This window comes from Heteronotia binoei, chromosome 11, assembly GCF_032191835.1.
Source record: "Heteronotia binoei isolate CCM8104 ecotype False Entrance Well chromosome 11, APGP_CSIRO_Hbin_v1, whole genome shotgun sequence".
Lineage (NCBI taxonomy): Eukaryota > Metazoa > Chordata > Lepidosauria > Squamata > Gekkonidae > Heteronotia > Heteronotia binoei.
Window position 1 is genome coordinate 84206722 of NC_083233.1, and position 13694 is coordinate 84220415.

Genomic DNA, 13694 nt, shown 5'->3' on the forward strand with positions numbered 1-13694 from the left:
TGAATTCCCCTCGTGCACGTCTCCAAGGGGTTTCTCCCGCTCCTGCAGGCATAGAGGTAGCCTCCTGCGACTCCCACCTCAGCAATGGCATTAAATTATCTTTCATATGGAAAATAACTGCCTCCACACTTAACTTACCAGGTTTTCAAACAAACTGACATGACTTGTAATAATCCCTGTCTAACATCTCCTGAATATAAAGCAGTCTGCCTGAGCAGCACCAGCCTCCTTTCAGAACTAATTCTCTGTTTCCAGACCTGCTTCAAAAAGTCCTTTGTCTCACAAGACGAGCCTGAGAGCTTGAAAATATTTGCAGAGCTGCCGTTATGGGCATAAATGTCAAGGATTCAGCACTGCCCCCTGCCCACATTAAGGGAAATATTCTTTGTCTTATGTTTGGTGAGCAAATGGCGCATGTTTTTCCAAGAGCAAAAGCTACCCGGGCTTGAATGCCCCTCTGCCAGGTGGGCACATCATGAGTCCCTGGCATAGAAATGTAGGCCTTTGGACTATATTGCACAACTGCTGTTCTAGGTATAGGAGGCTAGTGCTGTCCAAAAGTCATCTGAGAAGCAGGTTTTTCCCAGCTGAGTCCAGGCTGTGTGGTGGCAGTGGTGGGATCCCTCAGTGAGGGGAACAGGGACATTCTGTGACTCGCATCGGTGGTAGAAAGGTCAAAGCCTGAAGAGGCAGCTGGGCAAAAGCAGTGGTGAACCAGAGTTGGTTGTGAGGGAAGCAAATTATGCTGAGGGTGAAGGAGCTTCCTCGTCTGCCCGGCCTTTGGTGCCAGTGGGACACGCAGGATTGTCGTTTGGCCGATCTCTGTCAGTCAGGAGATGAGGCGGCACTTGGAGGCCAGCGAGAGAAGCCAGTCTTTCAGAATGGCCGAGGGGCTGCAGACATTGCCTCTGAATTAAGAGTGGCTCTTGCTGTAGCTAGGGTTGCCAGCTCCCTACTGGGGAATTCCTGGAGATTTGAGAATTGAGCCTGTGTAGGAGAGGGGGGTTCAGCAGGGTACAATGCATCTCCAAAGCATCCATTTTCTCCCATGGAACTGATCTCTGTAGTCTGGAGATCTCCAGGCCCCTCCTGGAGTTTGGCAACCCTAGTTGTAGGCCCTGCAAGGCGCAAACAGGTCAGATGCCCCCTCTGTTGCACAAGCCTCAGTGTGTGTGTTTGTGTAAAGTGCTGGCAACTTGCAGCCGACTTATGACAACCCCAGCAAGGGTCTGTCCAGGCGACTTGCCGTTTCCTTCCTCTGACGAAGCATGCCCGCACAGGAACGCTTCTACCCAGAATGCAATGGTGTTGGTCTTAAAGGTGGCCCTGGACTCAGACGTGGTTCTGCTGCTTCAGCCACCCACCTGCGTCTTCCTCGGAAGCGTCTTCCTTGGCGGTGTCCCTCCCAGGTACTAACCCTGCTTCGCTTCCAAGATCTGATGAGATGAACCGTACCCTGCTGCCTTCCCCCGCATGAGCCTCTATGCCCCGCTCCACTCCAGCTCCTGTATGCTTTGCTTCCTAGTCCTGCTTCCATCTATCGGGGGCCCAGGAGGCACCTGTCTCTCTTTGACAGCTTGCAAACCTTCCAGTCTTCAACTTCCACCAGAAGGCTATAACTCACGAGTCCTCCCCCCCATTTATGAGCATCAGGAGCAGGCGGCAGGAAGGCATCTGCAGAGGAGAGCAGGAATTGTCTCGCTAATGAAAGCCCCGGAGACTGCATTGTTCGTTAATATCTTTTCCTCGATTTAGAAAATTGCTTGTGGGCCTTTGGTATATTTTGCACTGAATCAGGAGAGAAGGTGGGGGCAAAATGCCGAGACCTTGCCAGACAATTTTGCCCCATCCCTTCTCGGCCACCCAGCGTTCTCCGATGAAGCAGGGGGAGGGGGCTTCTAGAGAGACCCCTGCCAGTGAACTACGACTTCATCTTTCTGGGGAAGGGAGAGGGATCGCATGGGGGAATTATTGTAATGGCTTGTTTTTATCATGGCCCTGATGAAAGAATGGAGCTTATTTGGAATCAATAGGTTGTTTTCCTTCCCTGTTTCCCATTTACAAATTGCCGGTTTCAGCCACCGTTCTCCAATAACCACAGTGTGGTTCCTGAGAGATGCCATCTCTCCCTGCCTGCCTCTGACACTGTCTGGTGGCTCCTGCATTCCATAGAGGGTCTTCTTTAGGCAAAAAAAAATAAATTAACTCTTCTCTAGCCATTGTTCAAGTGGCACTTACCCACTCTGTGCAAGACAGGCTGCCTGCTACTGCTCCAGGTCCCTCCCGGCTCCCTCGCCTAGAATTCTGCAGTTTGCCACTGACCCCAGCCCTCCCTCGAGAATGACAAGTAGCACATCGCGTTGGTTGCTCTCCTGCTTCTGCAAGCGGCTGCCTTTGAGCTGGAGCCCGGAGAGAGCCAAAGGGAACTCAACAAAGCCTCATGGGTTCCCAATGTTACCGGGGGGGGGGGGTTGGCGGGGAGCAGCCCCCTTCCCTGCAGTGGGTCTCCCTAGGGCTGCAGGCCAGAATGCTTCGGTGTCACTGGCTCACCCCAGTGCTGAAATCCATCATGGGAGTGGGGGGGGGGGCTAGCAGTGCATTGGAGCACCAGTTGCTCCTTCCAGATGTGGACGGCCTGTGACAGACTTCCGTGGGGTCGATGGCCGCAGTGGAGGAGTGCCAGGATGTTTGTGCCAGGGATGGAATACACCACCTGCCTCTGCTAGTTGGATTGTGGTGGTGGTGTGCCTTCTCTTTGTGGACAGCCAGAGCTGACCCTCTCCTCAACCGGGGGGGGGGGGCGCTCTGGATGCTTTCCAGGTGTGGCAGCTCTTTTGTGCCATCCGAAGTCCAGCACCTGTGCCCCCCTCCCGCCAAGCTGGACCTTTCATTCATTCTTTCAGCAGTGGACTAGCTGACATCCAGAAGCCACCTGGGCACTCCGATGTGCGTCTTGTCCCTTGTCTGGCCACCTCTGAGGGTGGTTTCCCAGCAGTGGCTTCCCGGTGCAGGAGGGGAGAGCCCTGCACCTCCGGTCTTCATTGGTAGGGAGGGATTTTGGATCCCGCTTTGGATCCCACGTTTCTTTTTGTTTTGTTTTGAACAAGAGACTCAGAGCAGGGAGGGGGGAATCCTTGGAAAACTCAAAAGCAGGAAGGAAGAAGCCCCCTTCTTCCCTAAGAGGCTCATGCAGATAGAAACCATTGCATAAATTAGCGTCTTGGTGCATAAAAGGCCCCTTTGTGAAGAGCAGCAGGCTGGATTGCAGCGCCTGCCTGCGCCGCTGCTTTTAAATAATAATAAACCCCCGTTCCCTTTGTCGAGAGAAAGCTCTTCTAATGGAGTGCTCTCTAAGTGCTGGAAACCAGCGAGGCGAGTTGATTAGGGCCCTCTGAACGTGCCCCCCCTGCCTGCAGAGAGGCCTGGCCTGCCCCTCCACTTCCCTTCTTTTGGTGGGGGGGGGGGCTGCTGCCTTCATTCCTTGCTTGGCACCTCTCCCTTCTCTGGTCTAAAGGAAAGCAAGCCGAGTTCTAGAAAAATGCTTGCGGCAATCTCTTCCCCCCACCCCAGCCATTCTCTTTTCATCCTGCTCTCTCTGGAGCTGAGGCGGATTGGGTGGAGGAGAACTGGCAGAGGTGGGAAGAGCTGCTCCCCTCCCCCGTCCTGGATTCATTGGCCGCTTGGGCTGCGCCTCCTCCCTCCCAGCACCCCTGAGTCGACCCGCCAGGCTTCCTTCACTGCCCTTGTGAAGCCCCCGGTCAGCAGGGCCAGCGACAGCAGCCTCTGAGGTGGGGCCCCTTTCAGCACCCCGCCTGCACTCCTGGCAGGACCTGCTGTCGCCAACTCCTTGCCCACCTGCCTGCCCTGCGGCCATCTGTGCGCCTGCCCTTTCCCTCAACCGTTTGGCACTCCACTGCACACCCTTCCTGCCACAAGCAGCGCCCAGCGTCACTGGGGAAGGGCAGGGGGCAGCGACAGGGGTGGCACTCTCAGCCACACATTGCCCAGCGCCATCAGAGGGAGGTCAGGTGGTGGAAGGACACTGAAGCAGGCAGGTGGGCAGGAGAGAAGGGAGGCCTGGTGGGTTTGTTGGCAACCAGGCCATTGTGACTCCTCAACCTACCAGCATTTTTGCAGCCAGTTCCACTGGTCTGCCTGATTTGGGAGAGTCTGTGGTGCACATTTGCCCCTGTTTGGCAATGCAGGGCAGGATCGTGCCCCTGACTCATTCCCATGCCATCCATGCAGCACTTTTGCAGGCCAAAAGGAGGCTCAGCTGGGGCAGGGCAGGGAGTGATGAGGACACGAATCCCAGTCCTGCTCAGGGGATGGACACTAACCCCGAACTCTTGTCCCACTAGGAGAAGCAAGTGGGGGAGCTTTCTGCCGTGAGACAGACGCTGCAAGCAGACCTGGAGACTTCAATCCGGCGCATTGCAGACTTGCAGGCAGCTCTGGAGGAAGTGCAGTCAAGCGATGAAAGTGACACGGAGAGGTGAGCACGCATATGGGGGGGGGGGGAGGGCAGCTGCCTGGAGCTTCCATACCTGCCTCTTTCCCTTAATGGGGAGGGGCCGTGGTTCAGTGAGGGAGCATCTGCTTGGCACGCAGGCCCCAGTTTCAGTCCCTGGCAGCATCTCCTGTCCAAGAAGACCTCTTCTGCCTGAGGCCCTGGAGAGCGGCTGCCAGCCTGAGAAGACAAGACTGACTTCGATGCACCAAAGAGGGTCTGATTCATTGCAAGGCAGACTGATGTGGCCCCGGGTTGCCTTCTCTGGAAGCTCTGTGGTAACTGGCTGGGAGCTTCCAGCTTGGCTTTTGGCACTAGGGCTGCAAGCGATTGGTGCCCAAGAGTCAGGCGGTCAGTCTTGAATGAAATTTTAAAAATCTGGACCTCTGGGAGAAGGAACCAGCACAAGGTCCATGCAGGAGTGAAGAGGGCGCTCAGTGCAAGCAGCATCCTGCTAAGATTTACTGCAAGGGGTGAGGGGAGCAAGTAGATTGCCTCCCCTCCTTTTCAGGAAACTGCCCTGTTTCAAGTGTGTCAGCAACCCAGCCAAACCTGCACAAAGCCTGTGCCAGACAAGGGGCTCTAATCTCTGCCAGCTCCTGGGTGTCTCCTGCGGGCAGAATCTGCTCTGCAGCAGCAAGCGATGGTGAGAGAGGCATGGCCCCCTCCTCAGCTGCAGCTCTTCCTGAAGCTGCAAGAGAGGCAGGAGAGCATGCACAGGGGCTTGCCTCAGGGGGCGCAGGAATGCTCGGGGTGCAGAGCTTTGCAACTGCAGGACTGGAATCACAGACTGGCTTGCTCCTCCGCCGTATCCCTCAAGATCACCACAGTGGATCTTCATTTCTAGACAGTGGTCAGAGCTTCCCTTCAGTAGCACTGGTCTCTCCCCCTCCCAGTTCACATACTTGCACTAAACACTGGGAGAAAGTGGTGAGCTTTGAGCGCTCTGGAGTTACACCCTAACAGTTCCTTTTTGAAAACCCGAGGAATCGGGGCGCTGGGAAGTCCTGGGGATTCTGTTTTCCCCCATGCAGTTTGCAGCTTGGCTCATTTTCTTGAGTTACCTGGTCTTTGTGCAGGTGGAGAAAGCTGGTGGATCTCCAGGGCCAGGGGAAATCTGGTTCCTGCCCTGTGTTGTTTATTTCACTGATGTAGCTGTATATCCTACACATGCATAACTACAAGGCATTGTGAACAAAGAACATCTGAGCCCAAAACATTCTCATCTTTGGGGGGGTGGGGCTGATGGGAAGGAGCCCATAGCAAAGTCTGAGTGTTCTGAAGCCTTCTGGAAGCCATCAAATAGGCCCTGATACAAATCACTGCCAGTCTTGCTTCTGAATAAGCAATGCTTAATAAGGACAGACTCATTTTACTTGAAAAAGAGCCCCGTGGCGCAGAGTGTTAAAGCTGCAGTACTGCAGACCTAAGCTCTGCTCACAACCTGAGTTCAATTCCAGCGAAAGCTGGTTCAGGTAGCCGGCTCCAGGTTGGCTCAGCCTTCCATCCTTCTGAGGTCGGTCAAAGGAGTCCCCAGCTTGCTGGAGGGAAAGTATAATGACCGGGGAAGGCAATGGCAAACCACCCCATAAAAAGTCTGCCGTGAAAACGTTGTGAAAGCAACGTCACCCCAGAGTCGGAAGCGACTGGTGCTTCCATAGGGGTCCTTTCTTTCCCATCTTCCTTGAAGTTGCAGTCATTTAAAGTGGAGCATCACTTTGGTTCTCAGAGCTGGAATTTCTCTCCAGTGGCCAGATGGACAAGATGGAGTCCTTCAGTGAAGCTGAGTCCTTTAGGCCTTGTGGCCATCCAAGGAGAAGAGCAAGATGGAAGAGAGGAGAGCATCTTCCCTGAGTCTAGAGAATTTAGACTCTCCCCTTGGAAAATTCCCTCCCCAAAGGGGCCATTCTGATCTTCCTGCCTCAAGAAGAACAGAACCCCTTGCAGGCATTCGGCTGCCCCTGGAGCATTTGTCAGCCCAAACTATGTAAAGTATCTACTGGAGATCCCCGGGCCAGAGGAGGTCCGCTTAGCCTCAACCAGAACGAGAGCTTTTTCTGCTCCAGGCTGGCCAGGTGGAACTCTCTCCAGATCCAGTTTTGCAGGGCCTGTAAAACAGAGATGTTTCCCTAGGCCTGTGGTTGAGAAGACGGAGACCTATCAGTACTGGTCTCCCCTGCTTGGGTCCATCTAACATTGTTCGTCTCATCTGCCCGTCTCCCTCAGTACTATCTACTGGGCACATATGTGGAGTTTATACAGGAGTAAAGGTATCAGTTGGTGCTATTGATTGCTATGCAGTCATTATTACTGACTGATGTTTACATTTGGGTTTTAATGATTGTTTGGGTTTTAACTATGGAATATCACAGGGGTGTCAGACATGCAGTTCAGGGTTGAATCAGGCCCCCCGGAGGGCTCCTATCAGGCCCCTAAGCACCTGGCTGTCATCTGCTTCCTTCTCCCTCTCTCTTGCTTCCTTCTGCATCACAGTTTGCTTTGCAAGGCTTGCTCAATTGCTCAGGAACTACAAAGTAAAACCTCTGTTTTCTCCATTGGCTGAGGCCCCCCCCCCCGAGTCCCCTGAAGAAGGCAGGAAAGAGCCAGAGCTTCCTTTGCCTCGTTCCCTGGATCTCATGGGAGAAATACAAAGAAAGCATCTTTAAGACCAATGAATGCTAACATTTTAAGCATGTTATATATATGCTTGGCCCAGCCCCTCAAGGTCTCACTTATGTCAGATCTGACCCTCATAACGAATGAGTTCGACATTCCTGGTATATCATATTGTCTCCTTATCCTGCGATGCAGGGGACGGAGGGCTAGCAATCAAAGAGATAAACAAAGGGCTCTGTGCTGTGGTGCTTCATGGCTAGCCCCTCCCCCTCCCTTTTTGCCAGACAGAAGTTTGCAGTCAGGTGCCAACAAGTGTCCCCACTAAGCTGAGCTAGTGTGAGCCGGCTCACCGTTTTTTAGCCTCCGACTCACACCTTTTTGTCTCAGCTCAGGAAGGATGGCCCCAGAGCACACTCATGGATGCAGGAGCTCACAAAGTCGAATTTTTGCTCACCAGACTCCACAGCTTAGAGGGAGCACTGCTGGAGTGTAGTCCCAGGGTTGAAATAATGGGCTGGACTCGAAGGTGAAGGGAGGGGTTTTCCCCACCCTGGGGACAGCTGTGGCTCCCTGCTGGAGATATTTCCAGAAGCATCTTTGTAGGGCTCAGAACCTACTTCAGCCCTCATCCAAAGTGTGAGATGATAAAGAAAAGATGAGGGCTGCAGGGATTCCCTGTGTCAGAGTTGCCAAGAGAAACAGCAAAAGCTGTCTGCCTGTGCTGACCTCATCCCTTGAACAGAATCCTGGGCTGGAGACACGGTTGGCTGGACTGAGAACAGGGTGTCCTCCTTGGTTCTCAGGGACTGGCTCCATCCATCGCTTCCGGGGTAGAAGTTGATGCAGGCAGGTTGGGACTTGCCCAGATCAGCAATTTAGGAGATGCTCTTGGATCCAGCGTGGCCCCTGGACTGGCCAGGCAGCAGGAGATCCTTTTGGCTCAGTGTCAGCTGCTTCATCAGGACTCTGGGCTTCTGAGCATGTGCAGACAGCTTTCCACTCTGGTTTAATGCGCATTCATTTGGGATTGGGAGGCAGAATCTTAGCAGGCAGCGCTTGCGGCCTTCAGGAAGGTTGGAGGCTGGCTTGATCTTTGAGATTGGCTCAGGTGATGTTTAGACATCTACCACCCCCCTTTCCAAAATGATGCTGCTTAGAATGGCCCTTGATGGGTTAAATCCCCTCCCCCGCGGTGATCTTTACCCAGGGAACCCGTCTGGGATATTCTGCACAGCCGTTAATCGAGATCCTCTGCACAGCCATTCATCAGCCTGACAGCCTCAGCTTCTTTCCTGCTAGCAAACCCCAGATAAGGCAATTGCTGGGCAGACTGAAAGGGATGGTTCCAAGTGAACGGCAGCAGGTGTGCCCTGGACATCCCTGATACCTGCAGGCGCTGCGAGGAGGCAGCCTTCAGCAGGAAGATACGGGGCAGCGGAGCTATCCAGAGAGCCTTACAAACAGAGGCCGTGATGTTCTCCGTGTTGGAGTGAGCGTTGGCTGGCAGCCGTGAGAATTAATTGTGCTTCTCTTCAGCAGTGAATGTGTCGGCACCATTCCAAGAGCCGGGCTTCAAAGCCAGAGCCTGCTCCATTAAAATGTTTTGGGTTGTGTTCTCTCTTGCCAGCCCCAATTTGATACCCACATTCCTGTTTTCCCTTGCCAGGGCCTCCTATATAAAGTGAATAAAAGGAGTTAAACAGAAAGATGCATGTACACAAACACAAAAGCCTGGCACCCTTGCCAAACGAACTTCTTCCGTGAAACCAAACGTTTCTCTTTGCTCTGTCCAAGAGTAAGCTGGAAGTACAGCCCAGATTCTTCCTCTGCTCTGCCAGAAGTACCAGGCCCTGGGTGGGTAGTGAAGGGTCTTTTTCCAGGGCCGTGAGTATGCTTATTTATAATCCGCCTTTCCCACCAGGGCTTAAGGTGGATCACACGGTGTGAGAGAAGGAAATCAGCAGAGACAGGGCATCCAATAAGCAAGGCAAAAGGGGTTGGCATTGTGCCTCTCTGTGGGCTTGGAAACCTTTCACCATTCTGGAAAGCTGTGCTGCATGGTGAGGCAGTCTGGCAAGGAAGGTAGAACCCTGATCCAGACACCCCACCCTGAGCAACGCAGGGGCATTCAGAGGTTTATAAAAAGGTGAAGGTAGTAGGAGCCCCATGGCACAGAGTGGTAAAGCTGCAGTCCTGCAGTCCTGAGTTCGATTCCTGAAACCTGAGTTAAGGTTGTGAGAACTAAGGTTGTGAGCAGAGCTTGTGCTCACAACCTTAATTTGATCCTGGCGGAAGCTGGGTTCAGTTAGTCGGCTCAAGGTTGACTCAGCTTTCCATCCTTCTGAGGTCAGTAAAATGAGTACCCAACTTTAAAGGTAGTCCCCTGTGCCAGCACCAATCGTTTCCGACTCTGGGGTGACGTTTTCATGGCAGACTTTTTTTTACGGGGTGGTTTACCCTTGCCTTCCCCAGTCATCTACACTTTCCCCCCAGCAACCTGGGTATTCATTTCACCGACCTCAGAAGGATGGAAGGCTGAGTCAACGTTGAGCCGGTTATCTGAACCCAGCTTCCGCAGGAATCAAACTCAGGTCGTGAGCAGAGCTTGGACTGCAGTACTGCAGCTTTACCACTGCGCCATGGGGCTTATGCTGGCATTTAAATCCTGAAGCACAAATAACAATGGTTTTCCCTCCCTTTCCCCCCAGTGTCCAGACTGCTCGAGAATCACTCAGCTCAAGGCAAGAGACGTAAGTGAGCTGGAGGGTCGTGGCCATGTGTTGAAGGGGGGGGGGGGGCGGATTTGATGACTTTCTGAGGTTCTGGAATCCTCAACTGCCTTTGAGCCTTCTGGAATCCTCAACTGCCTGCTGTTTAGTTGAGCTGCTGAGAGAGAACAGATGCATTTGTGATGCAAATGAGCATTATGGACGATTTGTTCCATTTTGAGGCACTCTAGCCCTCCTTTCTGTCCAATGGCATTCAAGGGGCGGAGGGGGTGCAAGAAAGACAAGGAAGGCTTTGCAGTCTCCGTATGAACCAACCAGAGCCCCCAAGTGCTTTCAAAGGTCTGTCTGAGGACATTTGCATTGCTTGCCTCTGCAGAGACTGGCGTGGCTCTTTTCTCATGCAGCAAGAGGCCCAGCATGTTTCCCAGCATGCAGTTTGGCATTCCCTGAAGCAGTGTGCAAATGTCGCCATTCACCAAGGAGGAAGAGGTAGAAGAAGAGGAGGCTTTTATACCCCACTTTCCTCTGCCCTGAGGAGCGGCTTTTGATCACCTTCCCTTCCGCTCCCCACGACAGGCAGCCTGTGAGGCAGGTGGGACTGAGAGAGCTCTGACTGAGAACTGGGACCAGCCCTAGGTCACTCAGCTGGCTTCATGGGGAGGAGGAGGAGGAGGAATCAAACCTGGTTCTCTGAATTAGAGGCTCTTCAGCACCACACCACACTGGAGGGGGCAACTTGTGACTGAGGCCCCCCTCCTCAAACTATGGGACCATTGATGGGCTGCTTAAGTTCAGCCCCAGAGAGAAGTCCTGGAGGTCAGGCTGAGCTGCTCAGAGGGGGGCAGCAGATCTGACTGGCCAGTCTGGCAGTTCCTGTCCAATGTCTTTTTCTTGCAGTTCCTCAGCGCATGTGGCAGAATCACATCATCCCTAGCAGGTGTGAGTGGGGGTGGGGTTTGCAGAATCCTTCCCCTCCCAAGACTTCTGAGGAACCTCCCCCTTGGCCTCTCCTCTCCAACCAGCAAAATATGCTGTTCCCAGAGCCCTTTTCCCAGCATCCACCTAAGACACTTTCTCCCCCCGTCAAGGAAAACGACCAGACTCCAAGAAAAAGAAACAAACCAACAGGGTGCGATTAGATGAACTATTGCTAGCATATGAAGATCGCTAGAGATGCAGGGCAGGGGCTATATAACACGATAGCTGCATCATCACAAACATTTACAGCCAGCACCCTTGAAGGGCAGAGACCCCATGGTCTCTGGTGAACAGTATAAAGAGCAGGGGATGTCCTGATTCCATTTCTTTCTTTACGCAGGGATTGGTGTTCATTGTTGGCCACACCAAGTACTCATAACATTTTTTTTCCTCTGAGGTGACCCCCTTGAGTTGACCTTCTGGTGCCCTCCTGCCCTGTGCCACTGAGCACATCTGTGACGATGCAGATTCTCGGTGGTGGAGTGCTAGCAGGCAGGAGACAGAAGTTCCAATCCCCACACCATTCTCTGCATGATCTCAGGTCACTGCAAAAGGGTAGCCCTGTGAGTCAATAGCAGCAAAACAAAAACAGAAGCCCCAGGGCACCTTTCAAGACTCGCAGCATTCAAAGTGAAGAAATGAGCAGAGACCAATGAAAGCTCCTCCTCTGCAAAAGAACATAAGGGAAGCCATGTTGGATCAGGCCAGTGGCCCCTCCAGTCCAACACTCTGTGTCACATAAGAACATAAGAGAAGCCATGTTGGATCAGGCCAGTGGCCCCTCCAGTCCAACACTCTGTGTCACATAAGAACATAAGAGAAGCCCTGTTGGATCAGGCCAATGGCCCCTCCAGTCCAACACTCTGTGTCACATAAGAACATAAGAGAAGCCCTGTTGGATCAGGCCAATGGCCCATCCAGTCCAACACTCTGTGTCACATAAGAACATAAGAGAAGCCCTGTTGGATCAGGCCAATGGCCCCTCCAGTCCAACACTCTGTGTCACATAAGAACAGAAGAGAAGCCCTGTTGGATCAGGCCAGTGGCCCTTCCAGTCCAACACTCTGTGTCACATAAGAACATAAGAGAAGCCCTGTTGGATCAGGCCAATGGCCCCTCCAGTCCAACACTCTGTGTCACATAAGAACATAAGAGAAGCCCTGTTGGATCAGGCCAATGGCCCATCCAGTCCAACACTCTGTGTCACATAAGAGAAGCCCTGTTGGATCAGGCCAATGGCCCATCCAGTCCAACACTCTGTGTTACAGAGTGGCCAAAAAACCCAGATGCCATCAGGAGGTCCATCATTGGGCCAGGACACTAGAAGTGCTCCCACTGTGCCCCTCCAAACACCAAGAATACAGAGCATCACTTGCCCCAGACAGAGAGTTCCATCTGTACCCTGTGGCTAATAGCCACTGATGGACCTCTGCTCCAGATGTTCATCCAGTCCCCTCTTGAAGCTGGCTATGCTTGTAGCTGCTGCCACCTACCACAAATTGTTTTAGTCTTGAAGGCGCTCCTGGACCCTGTCTCTTTCCTGAGGCACTCAAAGTGATTGCCCCACACGTGAGGAAGTGAGCTGAGCCTCATGAACAGATGCCTGCTGTTAGCCCCTCTGGTGTGGGTGAACCTGGGTTTTCCTGATCCTTGGGCCTGTCCCTCTCCCTCCGTTTTGCCTCCAGACTGGGATCCAAGTCTGCTGTTTGCACCCGGGGCAGGATGAAGCTGCACTAGCTTGAAGCAGGGCTTTTTTTGTAGAAAAAGCCCAGCAGGAACTCATTTGCATATTGGGCATTACTCCCTGACATCACCATGGTTTCACGCAGGTTTTTTTGGTAGAAAAAGCCCAACAGGAACTCATTTGCATATTCGGTCACACCCCAACACCAAGCCAGCTGGAACTGCGTTCCTGCTCTAAAAAAGCCCTGGCTAGAAGTGGCTGGCCCAGCAAAAGCAGAGGTGTGGCCGGGCCAATGGCTGGAGGGACTCTTGCGGGAGGGGCCCTGATTGACAGCCTGCTGTGTTCTGCTTGCAGGGGGAGCCAGCTGAGTTTGGGGTCCAGTTGGAGCTTGAACCTGGAACCTGAAGGAAGCGTCCAGTCGTGGTCAGCTTCAACGTCTGGCTGGTCGGCTACTTCAGGCACGAGTCTGGCTGGAACCCTCTCAAGACAAGCTGTGGACAGGCGCAGTGCAGAGAGCCTGAGGTGAGAGTGCGGTGGTGGGAGGGGGGCCTCTGGACATGCATGCACTGAAATGGGAGATGTTGCTGTCAGGCTATTGTGATGTTGCAGCCTGCTCAGGGCTGAAAACGGGTTGAAGAAGAAAAAGATACTGGATTTATTTCCCACCCTCCACTCTGAATCTCAGAGTCTCAGAGCAGCTCACAACCTCCTTTATCTTCTCCCCCCGACAACAGACACCCTGTGAAGTGGGTGGCGCTGAGAGGACTTTCACAGCAGCTGCCCTTTCAAGGACAACCTCTGTGAGAGCTCTGGCCGACCCAAGGCTGTTCCAGCAGCTGCAAGTGGAGGAGTGGCGAATCAAACCCGGTTCTCCCACATAAGAGTCCATGCACTTAACCACTACACCAAACTGGCTCTTCCAGCAGCTGCCCTTTCAAGGACAACCTCTGCCTGAGCTCTGGCTGACCCAAGGCCGTTCCAGCAGCTGCAAGTGGAGGAGGGGGGAATCAAACCTGGTTCAAACCTGACCCAAGGCCGTTTCAGCAGCTGCAAGTGGAGGAGTGGGGAATCAAACCCCGTTCTCCCACATAAGAGTCCGCACACTGAACCATGACACCAAACTGGCTCACATTTGCCATTTGGAATCTGGACCCAGGATCAGCTTTGCCCCTGCCAG

General features: G+C 53.3%; 1 protein-coding gene across 1 annotated transcript in view; it reads left to right on the top strand.

The window, feature by feature from the left end:
- The window catches only part of MYO18B (myosin XVIIIB), a 156822-nt gene that overhangs the window by 124834 nt on the left and 18294 nt on the right, over window positions 1–13694 (top strand). The window contains 3 exon segments of the mRNA XM_060249021.1: window positions 4362–4495; window positions 9835–9876; window positions 12872–13039. Of these exon segments, the coding sequence (XP_060105004.1) occupies window positions 4362–4495; window positions 9835–9876; window positions 12872–13039 (344 nt within the window).